Source organism: Ceratotherium simum, chromosome 3 (genome assembly GCF_057802395.1).
Source record: "Ceratotherium simum simum isolate JZ-2026a chromosome 3, ASM5780239v1, whole genome shotgun sequence".
In the NCBI taxonomy this organism is placed as follows: domain Eukaryota; kingdom Metazoa; phylum Chordata; class Mammalia; order Perissodactyla; family Rhinocerotidae; genus Ceratotherium; species Ceratotherium simum.
The window spans coordinates 71,710,743-71,738,150 of NC_141902.1; the positions used below are offsets into that span (position 1 = coordinate 71,710,743).

Consider the following 27,408-nt stretch of genomic DNA (forward strand, 5'->3'; position numbering starts at 1 on the left):
GAATCAGATCCTAACTATCCCTTTAACAGCCGTGTGATATTGAGCAGATAATTTAAACCTTTATGTGCTTCAGTTTTCTAATCCATAAAATAGATATAGTAGTAATTTGCTACCTAATATGGGGTCTTGTGAGGTTAAGTGAGCTATCAGTACTTGAAAAATATTACTATTATTTTTAAAGTTTTGCTGCTTCTTTGAGAGGAGGAACATTAAGTGGCATATTCTAAATCCTCAAAGTAATAGATTTTCAGGCCTTAGGATTAAGAATTTGGAAATCACAAAGTAGGGTATTTTCAGTTAGTGTATTAGACAGGGCTGTTCTAGATGGTTGGATTTGAATCTAGGTAATGTATTTACATTAAACATGGCATTTCTTGATGACACACAGCTCTGTTTGTCTGGAACATGGAAGGTTGGCTCTTGCCTCAGATGTAACTCCACAGAGGAAGTGGAAAGGAAGCAAAAATATTTCTTGAAGAATTTTGGTGAAGGTTAGGTATATTTTCTCTGGATTTTAGGTAAAGTGATTTTTAGGCAGTTTACAAAAATCATTATAATGTGATTTTTAAATGAAGGCATGGATGGGTGAGTTAAGCAGTGTTGCAGGTATTGAGTTCTGTCAGTAGGGACTGCTTCTTGGCTTAAAGTGAGCCATATTTTACATTTAGATGCTGGTAGAGTGCTTTCTAATCTAGAAGCACTTTTGAAAGACTGGCAGTATTATAAGTGGTACATTAATCTAAAGTTTTTCAAGAAGGACTAGGTATCAGTGGTTTTATTGTAAGAGGATCTGTTTGGGATGATCCTACTAAAAACTAAAAGTAGTCTGGATTTCAGCACTGATCATCACTCTTACTGTGTGTTTAGAAATATTTGGTGTTAGAGGGTATACCAAGAAGTGGAAACCATGGTTTTATGTTCTGAAAGAACTCACTGTTCACTGGATTCTAATCAGGGACAGGAACACATTGGAACAGATATCCATTCTAACTAAAGGAAGAAACAAGGGGGATTATTAAAAAGATTTATGAAAAATCTTATGGAATTGCAAGAAGTTTACAGCCTTGCTCTCTTTTTATGAGTTTGATATTCTACCTCTTTCCCACCTGCACCCCTGATTTTAGATTGGTTCGTTGGGTCAGGTTTTCACCCAGGTCTAATTAGCTCATCTGGAGGTATTATCCCACAGTACTGACAGAGCAGCAAGAGCTAAGAGCTGTACACAGTACAGATTGTATTAAAAGGGAATGTTAACAAAGGAGCAATGATTGGCATGTCTGATTTCAGTTTCTTTAACTGATTAAAAAGCAAGGGGAGGGGTGATAATATTACCTTCCTCATACAGATACAGCCAGTCCTGGTGGTCTAGTAGTTAAGAATCGGCACGGTTAACCAGCATGGCCCAGGTTCATTTCCCAGTCAGGGAACCACACTACCTGTTGGTTGTCATACTGGGGTGGCCGCATGTTGCTGTGGTGATGAAAGCTGTGCCACCACTATTCCAAATAGCAGCAAGGTCACCCATGGTGGACAGGTTTCAGCGGAGCTTCTGGACTAGGAGGAAGGACCGGGCCGCCCACTTCCGAAAAAACTGGCCATGAAAACCCTGTGAATAGCAGCGGAGCGTTGTCTGATATAACACTGAAAGATGAGAGGATGGCACAAAAAGACAAGCAGGGTTCCGCTGTGCTGTACATGGGGTCGCTAGGAGTTGGAATTGACTTGACAGCACTAACAATAACATGTAGATAAGATGAGAACTAAATGAGATAATTCATATGAAGTGCCTAGCACAGGGCCTAGTACACAATAATAAGAGCTAATAACATTTTCGATGAGTGCTTACTAATACGTATCTAAGTATGTAGTTTTCTGATCTGATTTTTTAGTTTAGGGAAAAGGTTTGGAGAACTGAAGTTGAAATGGTGTCCTGTGGATACCTGGTCAGAGCATCTTAATTTAGAGGTGGAGTGGCTGCCTAACTGGTGGCCTAGTTATGCTCTCAAGTATTCGTGATAGTCTGTCAGTCATACCGCAGATTGGCTTCCTGTTGAGCATTGTGAGTATGCTCTTAATCTGGAATTTAGAATGGATTTTCAGTATTTGTTTTAGCCATTTGAATCCCTTTGTTCAAGTGAAATCTTTTACAGAAACCTGATATGTAAAAATACTAAAGAGGAACTGTTCTGCTTAAAGAAGAGGTGTTTGACCCAATCTACCATCTCAGTTTTCTCCCCACTCCTGCCCTCTGCCTCAGCAATCATTGATAGAACACACAATTATGAGAAATAAGCATGGTTATGAGCACTAAACTTACTGAAGGATTGCCTGAATGATAGGCATGCCTGATAAGTCCATGCATACCCTTAGATGCTTTAAGATTTTATTTTTGACTCTGGCTCCTTGTAGATTGCCTATTAACTGAAGTTGGCTATGAAACTATTGGTTTATATTGAAAGATGGTACCAATAAACAACCTCAGAAACTTATATTTTACCTTATAGATATTGTTGACCATATCACATTGTGTTCTGCTTATAAACTATAGATAAAATGCTCTTATGTTATCTGAGTCAAGATTAATTGTACTTCTCCTGAGTAATTGATTTTGTTTTTGTTTTGAATATTATACCTCTTAACTATTCATATCCTTTGCATTGGCTGCTAGGAAGAATAGGATCAAATGAATGGCTTCTAATTAGCAAATATACCTTTTTAGGTATGCATTTTATTTATTGACGATATACCTGACTTCTCCTTATTTTTCCTTGGATTGGCTATTTTTGCTTACTTCTAATGTCATACAGCATTTTTTTAAAGTCACCTTACATCCTTTTCAGAATGACCTGAGGTATATAAAAAATGGTAGTGAAGTGTTTAGTTAAACCCTCCTTTCCCATTCTAGAGTGATAGGATTCCCCATTGCCTACAGGTTTAAATTTAGATTCCTTAGCCTGAATACAAAGACTTCATGATGTGGCCTTACTCTCTTTCTAGGATCAGTTCCCACCATCCTATATTCCAGGCACATAGGATTCTTTCCCCCGATGAGACCACATACTTGCTTTTATGCTTCCCTGACAATTATAAATACTAATAATAAGCACTTAGTAAATTTTTTTGGCAGTTCTCCAGAATAATGGATGCATCCTTTTATAAACTTTTGAGAGAGGGATGTTAGAAACCATTCCCTCACACTTTTGATCAAGAAAGTTGTGTCATATCAATAGGAAGTGAGATGTATTCTGAGATCTCCTAACAGATGATCACTGTCTATGTGGCAGGGAAGCCTTTTATGTACCTGCCCTTTGCGAGCTGTGAGTAAATAAGGAGTTTTGGCCTTACGACTGCAGCTACTATTAAATACCTGATACTTGGCAGCTCTCCCTGTCATGATGAACTTCAGATGTTTGACTTTAAAAAGCCATCTAATTCTGAGCTTTATATTGCTGTTTATGGGTTATAAAGTGTTTTCACAATCACTGTTTCATTTTATCCACCCAAATCCTATAAATTAGAAAAGAACTTATCTTAATATGAGGAGCCTGAGGCTGACCATTTATCTAAGAAGTGGCAGAATCAGAACCAACTTTAAGATTTTCAGTTCTTTGTTCTTTTCACCAGCCATACTATACATCAAGTTGTCCCTGTGTATATAATAGTTTTTTTGCAGTGATTTATAGTCATGCCTCTTTCCACAATGTATTTGTTATTCCTCTTCCCAAGGTATGATGTTTCAACTAAAAAGAAATCAGCTTCTGAAAATCTTGCGATCATTTTGGGCATCCATTTTTTTTTTATGTCTCTATGAGGGTAGAGTTAGTTTAAAACTATTTTTGTTGCTTCTTAGTATTTTGTGTTTTTGTGGCTGATAGGGATTATTGTAATTTTGGAGTTAGATGTGATGTCTGTGCAGACATAAGAAAGTCACACATTAATATTCTGTCCTTATACTTATATTGAGCCTTGAGAACAGAACCACATATCATAAACTTCTGTCTTTAATAGCACCTAGTAGAGCAACAGGGACCAAATAAGTATATGAAACAAGGTACCCTTGAATGAAGAGCTATGACAAAAGAAAGTAAAACTGACTGACAGTGATAAAATTTTGCTCTCTTTCCTGATAATATTCTAACTAAAATAGTTTTGAAATCATTCCTTTATTCATCCAACATATATTTGAGTACCTCAAATGTGCCTGGCACTGATCTAGAACAGGGATTGGCAAACTGTGGCCCACTGGCCAAATTCTTTTGGCCACCTCTTTTTGTAAATAAGAGTTTTATTGGAACACAGCTATGCCCACTCATTTACATAATAGTCTGTGGCTTCCTTTTCACTACCAAAGTGGAGTTGAGTAGTTGCAGCAGACTGTACGGTGCATAAAGCCTAAATTATTTTCTATCCGACCTTTTAGAGAAAAAGTGTACTGACCTATAATCTACAGTGCTGAGGATACAACCCTGAAAAAACTAAATAATTCTTTTGTGTATTTAATTTGGTTTTTCTCTTTTATATTACTCTCAGGCCTTACCATATCATTCGTTCATTGTTTATATTTCAATTCATGTTGAAGAATGATGTTGATTACAATAAGTAGCTATCAGTTCTTTTCCTCTGAATTTGTGTAGGTATATTTCCTTAGTCGGCCTTTCCCTGAAATGAGAAACTGATTGGGAGCATGGTGCCCAATTCTGTCCTAGTGTAGACTTCGATTTGGGGTGTATGGACAGGAAACTTGAATGGGTGCCAGTATCCCAGAATTAGGTCAGAGAGGAAGAATGCAATGAAGTGTAATCAGTATCGAGATTTAGTAAGATTAATAATTTTATTGTTTCATCAAGAATATCCATAAGCGAAAGTGGCTTGTTTTATTCTGAGAGTGTGGTGATGAAGAATACAGTGACTGCTTGCACAGTTTGGTCCTACTGCCTTGATTCATGCCAAGGCTCCACCTGTTTTACTCTCCATTGCTTTTATACTGCTAGTCAACACAGTGAAAAAGGCAAATAACAAGCTCTTGTTTTTATGAAAATAGTTTTGATTTGACCTCCTGGACCTCTAAAAGGATCTCAAGGATCCCCAGGGGCCCACAGATAAGCTTTGAAAACTACTGATGTAGAGCATGGAATCCAGCCAGACTGCCTAGGTTGACTCTCACTTGCATCACTTAATAGCTGTGTGACCTTGAGCAATTCACTTAAGCTTCCTATGCCTCAGTTTCCTCATCTGTGAAATGAGGATGTTGCTAATACCTATTTCATAGGATTGTTATGAGGATTAAAGGAGTAGATATTTATAAAGTGCTTACAACAGTGCTTGGCACATAAAGCAATATATAAATATTGTTAAATAAAGTTAATAATAAAGCCAGTTATTTGTATAAAAAGTGTTGTACAAAGTTTGAAGGGAACAGAAGAAATTTAGAGAATGACCATATTAAATGGAAGAAATCAGGGAGAGACATTCATTTACAAATTGGAGACTAAATTAGAGATTTGCCTTAGAAGAGATTCCTTAAAGGGGTTTAGGCAGGGAGGTGAAGTCTGCATGGTTGAATTATAAGCTTTAAGGTCAAAGAGGAGGGAGTAAAAAGAAGGATTATGCGTATGGATCTTGCATATACAGATCTTATTTTATGTTAGTCTTTTTGAGAAGAAAAGTGAATGAAAGCCCATGAGTGTGGAAACCAATGAGAAAATTTGAGTGGGTCCCCCCTTTTGCAACAAAGGATATTAGGTTGCCTTATGCAGATGATAACTATGTCTAATTCTTTAAGGTATGTGATATGGGACCTAGGTCAGTTTGAGAAAATAAAATTGACTACAATTGAAGTTTAATTATAAAATTACTATGTTTGGTATGCTAAACTAGGCAAATTGCTAAATGAACCCCTTTCCGAGTGGAGTGAATTGGGAAAGATACCTAAAAGCTTGGGGCCTGAGGTCAAGCATCTTTGTTCAGTGCACAAACTGCACAACCACATCTAGCAGTCCCTGCTGGCCGGCCTAGATCTCTTCTCAAACAGCAAATTCAGTTTCTTTCAAAAGAGCCTATTGCAGTTTCTTGCCTTGGGGGTAAATACTTGGCTACAGGTTGTGTGCTGGCAAGGTGGCAGGGCAGTTTCATGCATGCATTCAACAACTATTGAATGCCTACCAAGTGCCAAGCATTATTTTAAGCATTGGTAAACACAATAGACAAAATCCCTGCCATTACGGAGGTAACATTTTAGTAGAGGGACGACAAACAGAATAAGTGTAATTTAATAGTAAATTAAGGTTGAGATAAGAGTATTGAAGAAAAAACTGGAAAGGGTAATAAAGAATGCTGGGGGCAGTTTTAAATAGGGTGGTAAGGGAAGTCCTCCCTGAAAAGGTGACATGAACACAGACCTGAAGGAGGGGAGGGAGCCTAGCCATAAGGATTTCTGGAGGGTAGAAGTTACAGCAAGTATAAAGGCCTTGAGACAGGAACATACCTGGCAGTGTATATGATCAGGGAGGAGTAGGAGTAGGAGAGGAGGTCGAGTAGTGGGGGACCAGATTATGAAGAGCCTTCAAGTCTTGGTAAGGAATTTGGCTTTTACTCTTGGTGAACTGGGGAGCCACTGGAGGATTTTGAGTAATCAAGCAGTGTAATTTACTTTAAATTTTAACATGGTCACTGGCTGCTGTGTTGAAAATAGACCATAGGAGGACAAAAAGAGAAGCAAAGATACATATATACCAGTAACTATATTAGTTATTAATTGCTACATAACAAATTACCCCAAAACTTAGTGGCTTAAGACAACAAACAGGGGCCGGCCCGGTGGCATAGTGGTTAAGTTCACGTGCTCCACCTTGGTGGCCCCGCGTTTGCAGCTTTGGATCCCAGGCACGGCCCTACGCACCCACTCCTCAAGGCATGCTGTGGCGGCATCCCATATACAAAATAGAGGAAGATGGGCACAAATGTTAGCTCAGGGCTGATCTTCCTCACCAAAAAAAAAAAAAAAAAGACAACAAACAATTATTATCTCACGCATTTTTTTTTAATAATTTTATTTATTTATTTATTTTTTCCCCCAAAGCCCCAGTAGATAGTTGTATGTCATAGTTGCACATCCTTCTAGTTGCTGTATGTGGGACGTGGCCTCAGCATGGCCGGAGAAGCGGTGTGTCGGTGCGTGCCCGGGATCCGAACCTGGGCCGCCAGCAGCCTAGCGCACGCACTTAACCGCTAAGCCACTGGGCCGGCCCCTCACGCAGTTTTTATTAGGAATATAGAAGTGGCTTAGGGCCGGCCCCGTGGCTCAGCGGTTAAGTGCACGTGCTCCGCTGCTGGCGGCCCGAGTTCGGATCCGGGGCGCGCACCGACGCACCGCTTCTCCGGCCGTGCTGAGGCCGCATCACACATACAGCAACTAGAAGGATGTGCAGCTATGACATACAACAATCTGCTGGGGCTTTGGGGGAGGAAATAAATAAATAAATAAAATCTTTAAAAAAAAAAAAAAGTGGCTTAGCTGTATGGTTTTGACTTAGGGTCTCTCATGAGTTTGCAATCCAGATGTCACCCCAGGCTGCAGTCCTCCAAAGACTTGACCAGGGCTGAAGGATTTGCTTCCAAGTTCACTCATACAGCTGTTGGCCAGAGGTCTCAGTTACTCAACTTGTGGACCTCTCCTTACGAAATGGTAGCCGGCTTCCCCAGAGTGAGTGATCCAAGAGAAGAGAGCAAGGCAGTAGCCATAGTGTCTTGTATAACTAGACTCAGAAGTGACACACCATCACTTCCGCAGTATTCTGTTGATCATCCAGACCAACACTGATAAAATGTGGGAGGGGACTGAAGACCAGGAGGCATGGGATCATTGGGGGCCACCTTAGAGGCTGGCAACAAAGAAATAGAAAATGAGATTTTTAAAAGATACCACATACAGTCAATTTTAACAAATCAAATACCTGGGGATATCCACGAGAGACATGCAAGACCTCTTCATGAACACTATAAAACATTATTGGGAATTTAAAGAAGACCTAAATAAATTGAGGAATATTTTACTGTGTTTGTACATCTGTAGATTCAACACTGTGTTTGTACAGCTGTAGATTCAACACAATCCCATCAGATCTTTTTTTTTTCTAATAGAAATTGACAAACTGAATCTAAAATTTGTATGGAAATGCAAAGAGCCAAGAATAAGCAATGCAATCTTGAGGAAGAATAAAACTGATACCAGGTATCCAAACCTAAGTTAATACCAGCTATCCAAAATCTATAATAATTTAAAACAGACAGACCAGTGGAATAGAATTAAGAGTCTAGGAAAAGACCCATATGTGTATGGTCCCTGATGTATGGACAAAGGTGAGACTGCAGTGCAGTGGGGAAAGAATGGTCTTTTCAATAAATGGTTTTGGGTTAATTAGGTAACCATATTGGGAAAAACATGAATCGTAACTCCTACCTCACTTTATATTAAAAAAATTAGATGGATTGCAGATCTGTATGTGAAAGGTAAAATAATAAAATTTAGAAAAAAAATAGAGAACATCTTCATGACCTTGAAGTAGGCAAAGATTTATTAAATAACTATAAAGGAAAATTGTTATCAAAATTTAGATTAAGGTGAATTTTTTGTTTCAAGACACCATTAAAAATGGAAAGACAAGCCAGAGTGGAAGATATAATAAGCAAAAGGCAATCCAACAGAAAAAATGCACAAAAAAGTTAAATAGGCAGTTAACAAAAGAGGACACCCAAATGGCCAATAAGCATATGCAAATATGCTCAGCTGCCTTACTGTTAATGGCAATGGAAATTATAAGACTGCAATGAGATATCACTACACACTTATAAGAATATTTAAAATAGAAAGGCAAATGTATTGATTTCTTAGGGCTGCAGTAACAAATTAGTACAACTGGGAGGCTTAAAACAAAGAAATTTATTCTCACTGTTCTGGAGGTCAAAAGTCTGAAATCAAGGTATTAGCAGTGCCATGCTCCCTGTAGAGGTCTAGGAGAGAATGCATTCTTTGCTTCCAGATTCTGGTAGCTGCATACATTCTTTGGCTTATGGCCATGTCACTCCAGTCTCTGCCTCTGTCTTCTTCACATCACCTTCTCTTCTGTGTGTCTATCTCAAAACTCTCCCTGCCTCTATCTCCTAGGGATACGTGTGTTTGCATCTTAGGCCCACCTGGATAATCCAGGATATGCTCCTACTCCTAAGATCCTTAACTTAATCACATCTTTTGCCATATAAGGTAGTATTCACGGGTTCCAGGGATTAGGATGTAGACACATCTTTGGGTCCACCATTCAGTCCAATAAAGCAGACAATACAAGTATTGGTGAGATATTGAGTAACTGGAATGCTCATACATTGCCAGAGTCTCTGAAGTTGCCAGGAGAGTGTAAATTTGTATAACCACTTTGGGAAACTGTTCGTAGTATCTGCTAAGGGTGAACATACATATTTCCTATGACCCAGCATTTCTGCTCCTAGTATATACTAAGCAGAAATGTCTGTATGTTAGTCAAAAGACACATACAATAATGTTTATAACAGCAGTATTTGTCATGGTCATAAACTGGAAAGTTCCCAAATCCTATCAACACTGGAATGGATAGTGGTTTATTCATACAGTGGACTATATGCTAGATAGCAGTGAGAATGAATGGACTACAGACAGACAAATTAGCATGGTTGACTCTCAGAAACAATTGGAGACAAGCCAGCCACAATTGTATACACTGTATAATTCCATTTATAAAAGTTCAAGAACAGGAAAAGCTAATCTAGGGTGTTAGAAGTCAACATAGTGGTTATCCTTGGGGGAAAGGGTAATAACTTGAAAAGGGTGTGAGGAAGCGTTTTGGGGGTACTGATGATGATATTCTGTGTCTTGATTGAGATGCTAGTTACACAGTTGTGTTCAATTTGTGAAAATTTGAACTTTATACTTGTGACTTGTATACTTTTATATGTTAAAAGAAAAATAAAGAATGGGAGTTGTTGGTTTCTTTACTTTTGTAGGTTTCTTTACTATAGGAATCTCAATTGAACTAATGGAGTATCTTTCATTTTGATATGCATTGATTATTCTCTGAGGTTGGAGAGTTTTAGTAGAGCAACATTTAGTATTTGATTCTAATATTCCTAAGGACTTTGAGTTGCAAGTGACAGAAACTCAAACCAAACTAAAGCAAAACCAGAATTTGTCTCACATAAGCATAACTGCGAAGTCTAAGGGGTGGAGCTGTCTGTCCTCAGCAAGGTGTATGCAGGAGTTCAACTCATCTTTGTCTTGGCACTCTCCTCCCTACCCATTTTGGCCTTGCTTATCTTATTTTAATTGTCACGTGGACTCTTTCTCCATTCTGGCAAAGATGGCCACCAGCAGCACCAGGTTTACATTGTATTGTCTTCACAACTGGTAATTCCAGAACAATGTCTGCCTCTTTCCCAGTAGTACCAGTAAAATCCAGGGAGGACTGAATGGCCCAGCTTGAGTCACAGGCCGAGGCTTGGATCATGTGCCCACCCCTGAGACAGGTCTGGCCCTGGGAAGGAGGAGTTAGGCCTACCCAAAACAAATGAAATGGTCTTCCCACAAGAAAGAAAGATTCTGTTACCTGAAAGAGTAAGGAAGGAAAACATACTAGTCAGACAAAAACTATCAGTTTCAGGAATATAGATATCTTCCAGGTTCAGTTACTGAATGATTTTATAATTGTTAAGACACCATGGGTTTATTTAGCCTTGGTGAGTAGAAAACAACGTGCTAAATAGAGGTGGGTTTGTACCCAGAGCATTACTGTCGTTTTTTACGTCTTAGCTATAACTCCGTATAAACCAGACCTGGGGATACAGATTTGGATAAGATATTGCCTTTTTTAGTCCTTTCGCCTTATAGGGTGATGAACACATACTTAGATGAGGCTTAGCAAGAGCAAATGATACTTAACATTTACCTTGGCTTTGGATGAGAGAATCCCACAGTTAATAGTACCTATGCTTGAGTCCCATGTCTCCATAGCCTCCCTGCATCATCTGTAGTGATGATTACACTCAAGTCATTTGCTTATTTAATCCAAAGGTTGGCAGACTTTTGGCTTGTAATCTGTTTTTGTTCAACCCATGAGCTTAAGAATGTTTTTTGCATTTTTAAGTGGTTAGGGATAAAAATCAAAAGAGTAACACTTTGTGATGTGGAAATTCTATGAAATTCAAATTTTAGTGGCCATAAGTATAGTTTTATTGGAACACAGCCATCCTCATTTGTTTACATTTTGTCTGTGGCTGCTTTTGCACAACAGCAAAGTCAAGAGGTTGTAACAGAGACTGTATGACCTGTGAAGCCTAAAATATTTCCTATCTGGTCATTTACAGAAAAGTTGTTGCCAACCCCTGATTTAAACATTTTTGGGCAGAATATAACAAATGAGAGCCATCTAAAATGGGAATGCCAATCAGTTTTTTTAAAACCTGTCTTCTTGAGCTGCAGACAATACAGTGGCCTCTTCTTGTGAGATTTATTATACCAGTCAACGAAAACTTTCCTTATACCGATAACTGGGAAAGTGAGGTTTGTATTTACTAGAATTAACTTTGGGGTCTTTTATATAACCTAGTATGTTGGAAATGATGAATTAATTATTTTCTGGGAAAGAATATGTAGTATCCCCAAAGATGTTATCCTCATGTTAGCCGGACTCGTGCCTTTTTGTGAGTCCCTTTTTGTCTTGTAGCCCAAGCAACAGCAGAAAAGACAACCTGACATAGGGAACTGGGGACTGCTATACAGAGAGAGAACTACAAAGCATCCTCAGTACAGTAGGAACCCTAATCCAAAGTCCCTATACTTTATCAGAGTGAGTAGCATTCATCCCAAGTGTTTTATAGTGAGTCATACTTTCTGATCTATTTGCTTTATGAACTTTCCTGGATTTTTTTTGTCATCTCTGCAAAGGTTCTTGACCCCTAGAACATATGTCTATTGCCCATATGATAGCTGGTAGATCCAAATGCTCAGAATTCTATGGGAAATTACTCTATGCTACCAGGAAATACTAATCTCAAGCGTCTATGCCAGGATGAGTATTCCTTTTTTGATCAATTATTATTAAAAAAAAATTATAGTAGTATATACCATAAATTCTACCTTGCTCTTTTCGGGGAATCTCCATTTGATACAATTGCAAAGATTAGCCAATTCTGAGTGGTTTTCCAGTGATTTAAAAAGGCAGGCGTTATCACTTTGTGCCTGCAGTACTACTTCAAAATTTAATGTGCACTCTTATTTAACTCAACATGTGTATTTTTTTCTTTTCCTGAAATTAATAGTAAAGATCCCCAATTGAAAAGGTCATAAGTGTTAACCTTGGAATTAAAAACTCTGATGCTTATAAAATTAGGTAACTGAAAGTGAAGGTGGCCTTGAGTTGGAGGTACAGGCTCTGTCTAGGAGGGGTCCTAGTTGATGGCTTTTAATTTTGGGAATGGGAGTCTGCTGTTGTCAGGTCTTGCTATTTTTCAAGAGAAGCTAGAAATCTGGAATTTTTATGTGACATTCCCCAATTTTTGAATGCTAACAACTAATTTTAAAAAATGAATATTTGCTAGCTTAACCAAACATGGCTGTGGGTCAGACTTAACTTGTTTGCCAGTTTGCAACTTCAGTAGACTAACTGAATTACAACTTCAGTAGACTAACATAATTACAAATTATGTTTCCTCCCTATTTCTTTCAGGAGGAGGGAGAAAAACAATGAAATGAAAAAAATATATGCATTTATAACTTGCTTGGGCTATTGGTCATTCTTGCTGAATGTTCATTATATAAATTATGAGAACTGAGATGTGAAGCATTTTTCATCAATCTGTTTTCTCCCCTTTTCAATGGAAAATAACCGTTTTTTGCCTGACATGAATACTTCAAACAATAATAAAATGTGTGTATTCAACAAAATATTTTGTGCAATTCATATTAGGCATAAAGGGGATTTGAAGAAGAAACCTACAGTGTAGCTGGGAAATGACTTGTATTACCTATAAAGCACTCAAGTAATGATAAACTTAGGTGCCCCAAAAAGGTGGTACATACAGATTGTTTAGAAATACAGAGCAGCGGAGGATCAAGGTGGGCCGAAATGGACCCAGATGAAGTAGAATTTAAGCTGATTCCTGAAGTAGATAGAATTGTTATAGACAGAGTGCAGAATTGGGAAGCATTTACCAAGGAGGGAGCAGTACGAACTACAAGCTTGGTTCCAGCAATGAGCATGATGTGTTTCAAACAGATGGGAGCAAAGGACTCTTGCTTTTAGGAAGAGCAGTTACTGAGTTTCTGCTAATGTGCCAGGCACTATATAGATGCTTTCTATTTGCATTCTTATTTAATCTGGTTAGATAGATGATATAAGCACCCTCTTAGGAAGTTGAGACTTAGAGAAGTTTGGTAACATGTCCGAGTGCTTAGAGGTAATAAAAACGGCAAAGCTGGGGTGCTGCTCTGACCCCAAGCCCATTTTCTTTTCACACAGCATACTTTGTAGGGAAATTGGGTTGGTGGGGTTAATTATGTAGAGCATGAATGCTAGGTCTAGTGCTCCTTTCTGGGACAATAACTAAAACAGAAGTAATAGGATGAGAAGCGGGTGTTTTAGGAGAATTTAAATAAATGGATTGGGAGGAGGGGCAGTAAAACAGAAAGAAAAAAACTCTTAAAATAACCCAGGTGTGAAGTGATGAAAATCAGAATTGGAATGGAAAAGAAAAAAGCATGAGACATTTCAAAATGAAAATTATTGGAACTCGACTTAACCTCGAGGGAATGAAGCAGAGGGAAATAGGTTTAATTGACATGTATTTGCAGTTATAATTGAGTCTATGTTGTGTTCATTCCTTCCTGTTCTTTTGTCAAGATTTTAATAATTGGTAATGAATTTTCTTTGTAGTCTTACAATATTTGATCTTGAATTTTTTATGCTAGTGAGAATTTCTTAGGTAGAAACACTTAAAGGAAAAACAAATTCTCTGAAGAGTTTGGTTAAGCTAATTAAAGCTGCATAATATCTTAAGGTTGAATAAATGAATGAAATTTTAAATTATCTTTAAATGAAAAACGTAAGAATTTAGGAATGCTCACAGAATCACAGATTTGCTAGGGACAGGATGGACTTTGAATGTCTGTTCGTTTTTTAGATAAAGAAAAAGACACTGATGTAACTGGGTTACTAGATATGTGACCTTGAGCAAATTATTAAGTCTCTTCGACTATCCGTTTCCTCATTTTATTAATGAGGATGTCAACAGCACCAACATCATAGGGTTCTGGAGAGAATTAAATGAGATAATATAAATAAAACAATAAAAACAGTTCTTGGCCCGTGGTAAATTCTGAATAACTGTTACGTACTATCCGAGTGGGTAGAGAGGGTAATTGGTTGTAGTTTTGATTATGAATGTTATTGAATCAGAAATCACATTTTCTGACTTCTCTGCAATTCATAAGATTTTTTTTTATTATGCCATGCTAATTTGTTTTTCTGTTTATGTCTGGTAATCTCATTCTTTACCTCCTTTGATTTGAAGCTTTATAATCCCACAATGTAGCAATTAAGGAATTGTTCTGCCTTCTTGTTCTCTTCCCTTCCCTCTTTTCCTTCCTGAATGCCAGACTGATGGGCCCTGCAAATTGTTTACCTACCAAAAAGGTACAGTAGCAAGGGGAGGCAAGAATTCCAGTTTCTCCATAGCTACCCTATCTTTGCCACTAAGATGTACTAAGATACCCTGTTATGGTTTTGATCTTCTTCTGAATCTTCATGGAAAGGTATATTTAGTGACCTAAAGGTGAATAAATAAGGTTGATTCTTTTTTTTCTTTAAGTAACGTGTGAAATCCTTTGTGCTTTTTATCTGCCAGTATAATAGTTTTTTATAAGAAAGCTCTTCTGAAAATCCTTGTTAATTTGCTGCTGTGCAGGGCAGTTTGGCTTGGGGACATTGCTAGTGTTACATATTTTTGAGTTTTAATCTTATTGTTCAAAAGCAGGTACTGTGCTTTAAAAGCTTGGTGGTCATATTGTACTTTTCACAAATTTGTGAAAAATCAGTGGGAGTTCCTTTAATTTTCTTATCTTATAACATATCATTTTAATGTCATTAATAGGCAGCATAGAGTGGTTGGTGGTTTAGAACAACGTTGCTCAATCTTTTTTTCTTTATTTCCCCCATTAAAGAGTATTTTTAAACAGTTTTTTTCCTAATTGGCCTCCCACCTTCATAAAATTTTAATTCCACATGTATACTGTGTATCTGTTTATGTATTATAGGTATACCTGTGTTTTATATATAAAGAGTAAGGTTTTTTTTCATGCTCGTTTCCCTTAAAGGATCAGTGTTTGCCCCCTTGAGGTGATACTGCCTGCATTGATTCTCATAGTTTACAGCAGTGGATTCGCAAAATTTTGGACTTGAGGACCTTTATATTCTCTAAAATTATTGAGTACCCTGAAGAGCTTTTGTTTGTGTTATATCTAGTGATATTTATCATATTTCAAATTAAAGCTGAGAAAAATTACAAAGTATTTGATAATTTCTTTAAGAATATTTTATGGAAAATTACCATCCCTGTCCATGATTTAGTGAGAAAAGTGGCATTGTTACACATTTTTGCAAATCTCTTTAAGGTCTGGCTTAATAACAAACAGCAAGATTCTCATAGTTGCCTCTGCATTCAATCTGTTACAGTGTTTTTTTTTTTTTTAAAGATTTTATTTATTTATTTTTCCCCCAAAGTCCCAGTAGATAGTTGTCTATCATAGCTGCACATCCTTCTAGTTGCTGTATGTGGGACGCGTTGTCTATCATAGCTGCACATCCTTCTAGTTGCTGTATGTGGGACGCGGCCTCAGCATGGCCGGAGGAGCTGTGCGTCGGTGCGCACCTGGGATCCGAACCCGGGCCGCTGGCAGCGGAGTGCGAACACTCAACCGCTAAGCCACGGGGCCAGCCCTCTGTTACAGTGTTATAAAGAAAAACCAGTGTCGGGCCGGCCCCGTGGCTTAGCGGTTAAGTGCGCGCGCTCCGCTGCTGGCAGCCCAGGTTCGGATCCCGGGTGGGCACCCGACGCACTGCTTCTCTGGCCATGCTGAGGCCGCGTCCCACATACAGCAACTAGAAGGATGTGCAGCTATGACAGACAACTATCTACTGGGACTTTGGGGGAAAAATAAATAAATACAATCTTTAAAAAAAAAAAAAAGAAAAACCAGTGTCATACAGATACGTAGGTGGAAAAGGAAGGAGTATTTTAATAACGTTTTCAGATAATAGAGGTTGCTCTTTGATATTACACCAAAACTTGACAATTTGTAGTTTCTTAAATGGTTAGTTGCAGTGTAGAATCTCAAACTACGTAGAAACTTTTTGTCCTGTTACTTTAAAATTCATTGATCTATCCTCCACTTTGAATGGATCTTTTGTTCACGAGTAATTTTGTTCTGTCATACTTGGGTCACTTGGAAAATATTGGTTCACTGGCTTAGGCATATCTTCCAAATGTTCATATGTAGTACCAGCTACTAACATGTCATTAATATCACCACTGATCTTATCAGAAACTCTAAAAATTGGAGATACTTGTCATGCTTTTTTCACTTGAATATTGTCCTTGCCAATAAATACTTTTAGCTGTTTTTCTTGAAGTGACAGGCTCACTTCATTCATTTTTGTGAAAATGTCTGCCATATACTCGTCTGAATAACCATAGTTTGTCAGCCGTTCTTTGAAATAAAAAACATGTTCCATGAAAAAGGTGACTTGGTCAGTTCGCAATTCGAACAGTTGCATAAGTGCTTTTTCTTCCAACAGTCATCATACTTCTTTATGCAACAGGAATGCTTTGTGTGTATTTCTCAGTTTGCCTCAAAACATTAACAAGACGTGTGTGTTCAGGGTCAAGATTTAATAAAATTAATAATTTTACTGTGTGAGTGTGGCGATGAAGAATATGGCTGGTAGTATACATCGGTGCCACTGTCTTAATTTGGCTCCTTGTTAGGGCTCCAGGTGTTTTACTCACCATTGCTTTTGCACCACGAGTGCACATGTCAACACGGTGAAAAAGGCAGATAACTAGTTAGCGTTAGTGTGAAAACAGTTTTGACCCCCCCAGGGGTCCTTGGAGCACACTTGGAGAACCACTGATTTAGAGAGTGGACTTTGGAGCCAGACTACCTCTACTGAATCGCAGCTCCATCACTTATTAGCTACATACGTGACCTTCAGCAATTACCCTGATTCCAAAACCAAACAAACAGTTCCTCTCTCTCAGGAACGTAGGCCAAAAAAAAAAAATCAACAAAGTGTTTCACATTAGCTTTTCTATCCCATCATTGTTATTTTTTTATTTGATATGTATATTTAGAGAACTGAAGGAGAGGGAGGCACCTAAAGCAGCATATATGTAAAGCAGAGCAGCAAAGATTGGATTCTGAAATGATTTGCCATTGTGGAGTAAGAGAAACGTTTGTTAAACTTCCAAATTGTATTCCTAGGCTAAAGGGCTAAATAGTCTCAACAGTTTTATGACATTTCTTTTTAAAGGCAAATGCTAAACCTGCTGCTTTGTTTTATAATCCAGTCAAATGTTTTATTGCTCTTGCTTCTGAAATTTACATTAAATCCCCCCAACCCGCAAGTCTTTTCAAATAATTTAGGTGAAGAAAATATCTGTTAATGGTAAACAGTGAATGCTTTCCTTCCTTGCTTATTAATTCAAGGAAACTTCAGTGACAAAACAGTGTCCTCCTTTGGTAGTCTTATCTTTCATAATCTTTTAACATAGACTCATCTGTAAATATATGCACACTCATTTTGGAGTAACCTTCATTTCATTCGAGAAGGTTTTTTTTTTTTTTTTTTTTTAGTAAGAAAGAGCCTGTTACTACCTTCTGTCATGTTATTCATGCCAAAGCACCACTTGCTTTATGGGAAGAATGGCCCATGGGGTTCTTCCATCTGCTGTAATTGATTATTTCCTTCATGTGGTCCCCAAACAGTTCCTCTGTCCTGTTAGTTTTTTAAATTTTAAATACTTTAAAAAAATAGTTTGTTCCCAGTTAGGCAAGTAGTATTTTCTTTTAAGAGAACCTTAAATGTACCAAAAAGATACAAATCAGAAAAAAAATCACCATTAGCTTTGCCATCCTTGGATGTATTCTTTCCTGTCCTTTTTAATGATTAATAGATGCTCTTTTTGTCCTAACTGGCAACATATTGTATATACATTTCATATTGTGTCTTTTCATTCATTATATCAGCATTTTCCTCCTTCAAAAAGTATTCCTAAAATATTTTTAATAACTTTTGAAAAAATCCATTCTTCTAAGGTTGGACATTTATTTTACATTTGTCGACATTATAAGTGTGCTGTGAAGCACATCTCTTGTGTATTCTTCTGTGTCCTCTTTTCTGATTATATCTAGTTATTCTATTGAAGACCCCTGTAGGAGAATGATTGGTTCAGAGGGCAATCTTTTACAAGGCTCTTAAGGTGAATTGCTAAGTTGCTTTCCAAAAAGATTGAACCAGTTTTTCATTTCACCAGCATTCTGCCCATTTCTCCATATCTTCACCAGCATTGGTATTATGTTACATGCTTTTTAAACAGAATAAATTATACAAGTTAACATATGAACTTTGAGCAAAAATTTAAATGCTTAGAACTTAATAGCATAACATGGCAAAACTTACAATATGTATTTCTTGTTACTAGGAGTCCGAATTGAACTAGACTTAAAGGGTTTTCCTTAACATTCTGATGGTGTGGAGTCTTCAGAACAGATACCTGTCTCTAGGAGTTAATACTTTCTGAGCCAGTACAGACCTGCTTGTGTAGAGTGGGTTGGAGATAAAAGTTCAGTTTGTATCCTTTTGGTCTTGATTTTTTCTCTCTCTACCTTAGCCCTAGGTCTTGAGATAGCTGCATAGAGTGGTTTAAGGGGGGAGTATATGTGTGTTTTCCTTTATTATATAAAGCAAATTTAGATAATGTATGATTGCAGTGTGTGTCTGATTTCTTGGCTAATTCTATGTAAATTTCAGGTGTGCAACAGAGGAACATGGCTCAAGAAACTAATCACAGCCAAGTGCCTATGCTTTGTTCTACTGGCTGCGGATTTTATGGAAACCCCCGTACAAATGGCATGTGTTCAGTATGCTATAAAGAACATCTTCAAAGACAGAATAGTAGTAATGGTAGAATAAGCCCACCTGGTAAGTAATTCTGTTAAAACATAGCAGTATTCATAATTGAGATATACTTGGATAGCGCAATGTACCCAATATACTTTTTTCTGCTCTCACATTGTACTTATATTACTATATTCATATCAGGAAAATTTCTCATTACATATTGTGATTATCAGTGGTAGGGAAACAGAAATAAGAGTATCCTTACCCATTGAAAATAACTACTATAAATCCATTCCATAGACTTACTTGCTGTGCTACGGAACTTGATTATCTTATTAAAATAGAGGCATACTTCAATATATAGTATAGTTATCTTGGAAAGGTGTAAGGGAGTGAGGACTATAAGAAGACCTTGGTTCTTTTATCTGGGATGACTTTTGAAGCCAAAATAGTTGTAGAAGGACAGAGTGGGTTGTAGATAGCCACAGCTGATTTTAGCCAAAGCCTCGCTCCATTAGGAAGGAGAGGTGTGGCAATTTGACTCAGAGTAAGGGATGTTCAACCCTAGTTCACTTGAGTTCTTTATGCCTTTTGTGTCAAGGATTCTCCTGGAATTGAGGTGGGCTTTTGTTTCAGTAGTTGTGTAAGAATGATCATGAGGATTCTGAGTATAAACTTTACAAAAGTAAAGTGTTAATAGTATTCATCTAGGATACTTTTGTGTAAGTTAATGCCTAAATGTATAGATTTCTGTGGTTAATGAAAGTGCAGGCTGTTACTTAGTTCATTTAAAATTTTGTGTGGAGTCTTTCTTGTCACTGCTTTCATGTTCAAGGCAAAAGCTAGAACCATTTAATCAAAACTTCTCCAAATTTTCTTAAGGCTGAGATCAAATGAATTTAAATTGTTATTTTTTTGTTTTTTGGGTTTTTTAATTAAATCATCATCTACCTTTCTGCCTTATGAAGAACAGGGAAAATAATCGAACCTAATGTGCTGAGCACACAGTTTAATTCTCAACCTATGATTGCCTTACTGCTAAATTATCTTTTATTTTAAATATCTCATTTGTGCGCTAGTACTTGGAAGATGTTTGTGAATTAAAGAGTTTGGGTGATATTCAGTCCTGAGAAATAGGAATTTAATGTATTAATATATACAATTTGTATATGGTTTCCTTCTTGGTTAAAATTAACATTTTTTTCATTGGAAAACTATTGAAAAAATTTTAACTAAAAGTAATGAATCAGCATGTTCTATAGTAAAACAAAATCCGTAATACTATATTTTGTGGAAAATTGAGCTTGATTGATTTAGATAAGGTGTTGGACTGCCCAGAGTACAGAATCACTAATATGAAATGTGGTACTGTTACAGCAACTTCTGTCAGTAGTCTGTCTGAATCTTTACCAGTTCAGTGCACAGATGGCAGTGTCCCAGAAGCTCAGTCAACATTAGACTCTACATCTTCATCTATGCAGCCAAGGTAAAATGTAGTTTCTGAATTGGATTGGAAAGCTAATGAAAACTAAAGAATATATTCCATATTTGATCAATTCTATTAAGGAAAACTATGTAAAGTCACTTTAGGATTAACTGGCCTAAAATTGTATCTGTCTCACTATTATTACTGACTAGTTAAAAAGGGTTTTTTATTGTTTTACACTGGGGTGGGGGCGGAAGGTTGTCTTTTAAGTCTTCAGATTTCCTTTTCAGACAGCTTTTCCTTTATTCTTCCTCATAATGCATCCTGACCCATCCCTGAAGTCCTTTTGAAGCGTGTGAAGTTCTTCTAATTTTAGTCTTATTTTGCAAATATTAGCACTTTGTATTAAGAAATACAGTCTTGTCACAGGTTCTCTTTATTTAATATCATGATGTGGTACTCATATTTATTTGTATTGTAGTGTGTTTTTTCTTTTTAACTTTGAAGTCACATCATTTAGAAGCCTGCAGGTACAGAAATATTTGTTTCATTTTTTGTTCAATTGTTAGGAAACAAATATTAAGTTTCTACTCTGTACTTTCTTTTTCCAGTTCATGATAAGATATGTTCAGTTCTGCTGTACCAGTATATCATTTACAAGTTTGTATTAGGGTTCCTTAAGCATATCTTTAGCATGCTAGTTTTCATTTAGTGAATTCATACACAAAGGACACACACTATTCCTTTATTTCAAAAGCAGTAAACTTCTGGTCCAAATTGGTCTCTTGTTTCAAAGCTCTATGGTTAAGTTATAAAAAAGTATCTCTTTGTTAATTTTTGTCTTACTGATCTACTTAGATATGTTGAAATCTTATTGTGTCATTTTAGTTACTATTCATGCTAGAGATCATCTTTTAAAATCTATAAATGTATTTGCTTTTCTAGCCCTGTATCAAATCAGTCACTTTTATCAGAATCTGTAGCATCTTCCCAAGTGGACAGTACATCCGTGGACAAAGCAATACCTGAAACAGAAGACCTGCAAGGTTTGCATATGAACTAGCATATATTTTGTCATTTATTTAACATTTGAGTATTACAGGTCAGGCACTGTCCTAGGTGCATATATTTTTAAAATCACCTGCCTAAAATACATAATTTTATATTTATTTTCTTTAGGAGCAGAATATTTTATATTCTCAAGTATTTAATTGACTGAAATGTTGGGAGTCATTTCCCACTTATATATAATTATGTCATTGGCATAAACATAGAAAATTCAGAATTTGTTTACTTTGAGAAATATAAATAAATGAATGAGTGGTAGTATTATACTATTCTCTTTTACTATTTTGGCCAGTTTAATCTAAATACTGTTTCTTCTCCAAGCAAAGTGGGGCTGCTGGCTTGAGGGAAATCTCTTGTTTTTTGACTCAGATTGTGTAAGAGACTATTTAACCTGACTAGCAGTCACCCCTCTTTCCCTATCTGGGACTTAACAGCACAACAGTCACATTCAATTACTTATATTTACAGCATGGTGCCCCTCGTTCTTGCCCGTGCTCTTTATATCTCCATTATGTGGATCACAGTGATCTAGGAAGACTTGAAAATGTATATGAAGGCTTTCTTAGTGGGCAGAGATAGTAGAGGAAGCATTTAGGAGCCTGTTAAATAATCTATACTTAATTAGTTATATTCTGCCAATGTGTAGAAACAATGTGTTAATTGAAGAAGGAAGGACACTCTGGTAAGACAAGCCCAAGGATGAGCATTTTGTCATTTTGCCTACGGCATGATTTAAAGAGAGAAAATGCCCTAACCAGTGAAACTTTCCATTGTACATGGTGTTCACAGGGTGGCAACAGATATATCAGGCAGTGTTAAGGTTGCGCAAGTTTAAATTTAGTTAAGCTAGGTAATTCCCCTTGCTCTGATATCATGCCCAACAAATGATTGGCACAATTTGCCTATGTGTAGATTTTGCTATAGCAAGAAAATAACACTATCTAGTCGTAAATATTCCAGTCCACTCAGCATGTTATTATAAATTCATAAATATTATAAGTGAATAATTTTTTTTTAGTTAAAAAGAAAAATTTAAGGAAGAGCAAGGATGAGGGTTATTTTAAAAGTAGAAACAGAAAAATTCCCAAGATTTAGTTATCCATTGGACATGAGAAATAAGACAAGGATGGTGTTAAAGCTTTCAGTTTTGTGACAGTGGCAATGATGTGGTTGCTTTAGACAGGGAGGCTGGAAGAAGTAATATGGTTAGATGAGATTTTAGATATAGTACGTTGGAAGTGATCAAATTTCAAAATTAAAAGAGCTCAATGGAAGTTGTAGGTAGATAATAGGTATTTAAATGTGTGATCAGTATTATGTCTAAGATTTGGAAGTCCTTGGCACAGGTTGAAAAACAAGAGGTTGAAATCAAGAGGAGCAAGTAAGATAATGAGTCAGCAAAGGGGAAAGGAAGAAGTCATCTAGATCCTGGTTAGTTTTAGGCTACAGATGCCAAGGGAGAATTTCAAGAAGCAAGGGTTGCTTAGCAGGTTTGAGAGAGAGCTAAGTAAGGAAGAATGGAAACAGGCTGCTAATCATGAAGATGTTAATGTTTGTCTTATGATAGAACAAATTTTAGAATGTTGGTAATGAAAAAATGTATGCTGCTCAAGGATGCAACACCGGTTGTACCAGTGTGACAAAGAATGAAGATTATAAGTTGGTGAACTATCATAATAGGAAATGCTTTTATACCATTCATGGTGCATAAAGAACGATATAGTTTTCCGCACCTAGCCCTGAGTACCTTAATGCAAAAGGTGGTCTTGATGCCATATTAGGAGAAATTGTAGGGGGCTTCAAAAATTTATAGACTCCTTTTTTCATGTGTGATTTCAATGACTTGTAGGTTAAAGCAGTATTAACTTTTAAGTATCTTTAAAAAACAGCATTCATAATTTCAGCATAGCAGAATCTTTGAAAACTCAGGTATAAGTTTCATCTGAATTTGAGAGGATTAGTTTTTGATGTGTAAAATCTCTTAACAGCCTAGTTTTAAAAAATATCTTCCTTATATTGTTGAATTAAGAATGTCTTTTATTATAAACATGCACACAAATATGTGTGCGTCTATATATATATACACATACACTCATAACACATAAATGTACTTGTGATTTTCCTGTTTATTAGGAACAAATGCAGAGAATTTTTTTCCATCTATTTGATAGATGGACGAAAAGAGACGGAGAGACAAAGTCTTTGACTCAAGTCCTATGGTCATTTGAGCTGGAACTGGAACCCAGGCACCTGACTCTAGGCCAGTATTCTTTCCCTAGACAATTGTGTTTCCTGGACTGGAGTGTGGATATATGTGTTCCTGTTGCCACATCCAGCTCCTCTCCATTCCCAGGGTAGGATCAACTGGTTTAATGACCTACCCAGGTATATGTTTTCTTACTTTTACTCTGTTTGCATCCCTCAAGGAAAATTTATTTAGATTGGAAGACCATCCCAGATGGAAGAGAATACATGAGTAGCAGCTGTGTGCCTAAGCCAGAATTTCCTAGCATTTTTTATTGGAGTTTTCAGAATAGTGTCCTTGAAATAGCTTTTTTCTTTGTAGATATTCTGCTTATAACTAGGATATATTGCCATCAGGTCTGTGGTATTGCTTTCATTTTGTCCTCATGGCTCTGAAGAATTTTTCTCATGTTTAACTGGGAATTTAGCATATTATAGCATGTTTCTCATTTAATTATACTTTTTAATTTAACAAATAGCAGTACCTCACTTACACAGTGTCACTTAGGAATGTCAGATTTCCAGTTCACAAAAGCTAGCTTTTAAAAAAAAAAAAAAAAGCAAAACTTTTAAGTGTTTTAATCCACTCTGAACTATCATACTTGATTGCCTTATTGAACAAAATGCTTAACTTTGGTTAACCTCTCAGTCCCTCAGAGATTGGATCATGGTAAAAAGAATATGGAATTTGGATTCATAGGTTCTGTTCTCATATCTTGACACTCCCCCTGCCACTAGTTTAAGCCTTGCTTTCATCATTTTTAAAGGAGAATAATAACCATGTCCACATTATAGGGTATTAAAAGTCAGTGAAATAATGGAGGCAAAATGAGCTTTGTAAACTACAAAAGATATTCTTATTCTCTATAATGCCACAGTGATTTGGGAGTTACAGGAGACTTAGGATAAGAGAATCTTGAAGCTTTCCAACAGTAGAATGAAATCACCTACTAAGGTGGTAAGCTCTCCATCACTGAAGCATTCTGGGAAAGCTGAGTTATTGTCAGGAACAATGTAGAGGGGATTGCTGCACTGAGTGGTTCCTGACTCCATACAAAGTTGAATTGTCAAGTCAGTGGTTCAGAGCAATCAGAGAGGGACAGTCCCTTTGGACTAATTTAGGAAAGGTGTCTGGATTAAAAATTATAGATTTCTTCTGATTTTAAAGAGTGGATGAGAGTAGCCAAAACTATCTTGAAAAGGTAGAACAAAGTTGGAGGAGGACTAACACTTCCTAACTTCAGAATTTAACACAAGCTACAATAATCAAGACTACGTGGTACTGGCATGAAGATAGTCATATAGATCATGGAATAGAATTGAAAGTCCAGAAGTACAGTCCTACATTTGTGGGTAATTGATTTTCAACAAGGGTGCCAAGATCATTCAATAGGGAAAGGATAGTCTGTTCAACAAATGATGCTGGAACATTTAAAAGAATGAAGTTGGACCCCTACCTCATACCATATACAAAAATTTGCCCAAAATACATCAAACACCTAAATCTGAGAGCTAAAACTATAAAACTTTTAAATGATAACAGGTGTAAATCTTCATGACCTTGGATTAGGCAATTGTTTCTTAGATATGACACCTAAAAGCACAAGCAACCAAAGAAAAAATAGATAAATTGAACTACATTAAAATTAAAAACTTTCTTTTGCTTTCATACTATTAAGAGAGTGAAAAGACAACCCATAGAATGGGAAAAAATATTTACACATCATATATCTGATAAGAATATATAAAGAAAATTACAATTCAACGATAAAAAGACAACCCAGTTTTAAAAAGGGCAAAGGATTTGAATAGACATTTCTCCAAAGAAGATATACAAATGGCCAAGTGTTGTTAAGGATGTGGAGAAATTGGAACACTTAGACATTGTTGTAGGGAATGTAAAGTGGTGCAGCGACTTTGGGAAACAGTTTGGCAGTTAAAAAGTTAACGCAGAGGGGCCGGCCCCATGGCTTAGCGGTTAAGTGCGCGTGCTCCTCCGCTGCTGGCAGCCCAGGTTCGGATCCCGGGCGCGCACTGAGGCACCACTTGTCCAGCCATGCTGAGGCGGTGTCCCACATACAGCAACTAGAAGGATGTGCAACTATAACATACAACTATCTACTGGGGCTTTGGGGGAAAAAAGGAGGAGGAATGGCAATAGATAGTAGCTCACAGCCGGTCTTCCTCAGCAAAAAGAGGATTGGCATGGATGTTAGCTCAGGATGTTAGCTGATCTTCCTCACGGAAAAAAAAGTTAATGCAGAAAGTTAAACAGCGTTAGCTATATGACCCAGAAATTCCATTCCTAATTCCCAAGAGATTGAAAATATGTGTCCACACAAAAACTTGTATAAGAATGTTCACAGCAGCATTATTCATAATTACCAAAATGTGGAAACAACCCAAATGGCCAGCATCAGATGATTAGATAAACAAAATGTGGTATATCCACACAGAGGAATATTATTCAGCCATAAAAAGGAATGAAGTTCTGATACATACTACAACATGGATGGACTTTGAAAACATGCTAAATGAAAGAAGCCAGGTAAAAAAGGCCATGTACTATATGATTCCATTCATATGAAAGATAGGCACAGTGAAAAGGGCTTTTTTTGCTGGAGAAGAAATTGTGAGAGCAAAAGCGTACAGGTAGGAAAAGATGGAATTTGGGCAATAGTGAGAGCAACAGCTGCTGGGGTGGCTGGTTCAGACAAGTATATGTTGGAACTAAAGCTGGAAAGGTTGTTTCAAACCAGATCATGGAAAAATCCCTAAGATATTTGTTTCTATCAATGGTCAGGGAAGAGAGCCATTTTGAAGGTTGGTTGCTTTTTGTTTGTTTTTTAAGACAACACAAAGTTGTATTTTAAGAAGATTAATGTAACAGTTTTTTGCCCCCAGATAGCTGCTAATAGAAACTGATCTCACTACAGAGCTACTCTGTCCGGGATGGTGGTCACTAGCCCTGTGTAGCTACTGAGCACTTGAAATGTGGCTAGTCCAAAATTAGATATTTGGTACATATTTATTTGCTAGTTACACTGTAAGTGTAACATATACACTGGGCTTTGAAGACTTAGTACCAAAAAAAAGTGAAATATTTAATTAATACTTTTCATATTGATTACATTTTTAAATGATAATATATTTTTATCTGTTTTTACTTTTTAACATGGCTGTTAAAAAATGTAAAATATACGACTCATTGTATTTCTTTTGGACCCTGACTATACAGGCTTATTTTTCTCTTGAATATTTAGATTTTTCGCATTTTGTAAAGAATTTTTGAACTAGGAATAATTTAAAGATCAGTTGGTCCAACTCCTCATTTTGCATATAAGAAAATGAGGTCCAGAGAAGGGAAATGAATTTTATCCCAGTGGGTCATTGTAAAAGTGTACGCTCATTCAATAAGTATCTTTTGAGCAGCTGCTCTGTGTCAGCACTGGGTGTACAGTGGTGAGCAGA

General features: G+C 36.9%; 1 protein-coding gene across 3 annotated transcripts in view; it reads left to right on the plus strand.

The window, feature by feature from the left end:
• The window catches only part of ZFAND6 (zinc finger AN1-type containing 6), a 71,804-nt gene that overhangs the window by 37,223 nt on the left and 7,173 nt on the right, over nucleotides 1-27,408 (plus strand). For all 3 annotated transcript variants that reach the window (XM_004421890.3, XM_004421889.3, XM_004421888.3), the window contains 3 exons: nucleotides 19,110-19,280; nucleotides 20,577-20,685; nucleotides 21,571-21,671. In XM_004421890.3, the coding sequence (XP_004421947.1) occupies nucleotides 19,127-19,280; nucleotides 20,577-20,685; nucleotides 21,571-21,671 (364 nt within the window). In that variant the 5' untranslated portion in view covers nucleotides 19,110-19,126. The remainder of the gene's footprint in view (nucleotides 1-19,109; nucleotides 19,281-20,576; nucleotides 20,686-21,570; nucleotides 21,672-27,408) is intronic.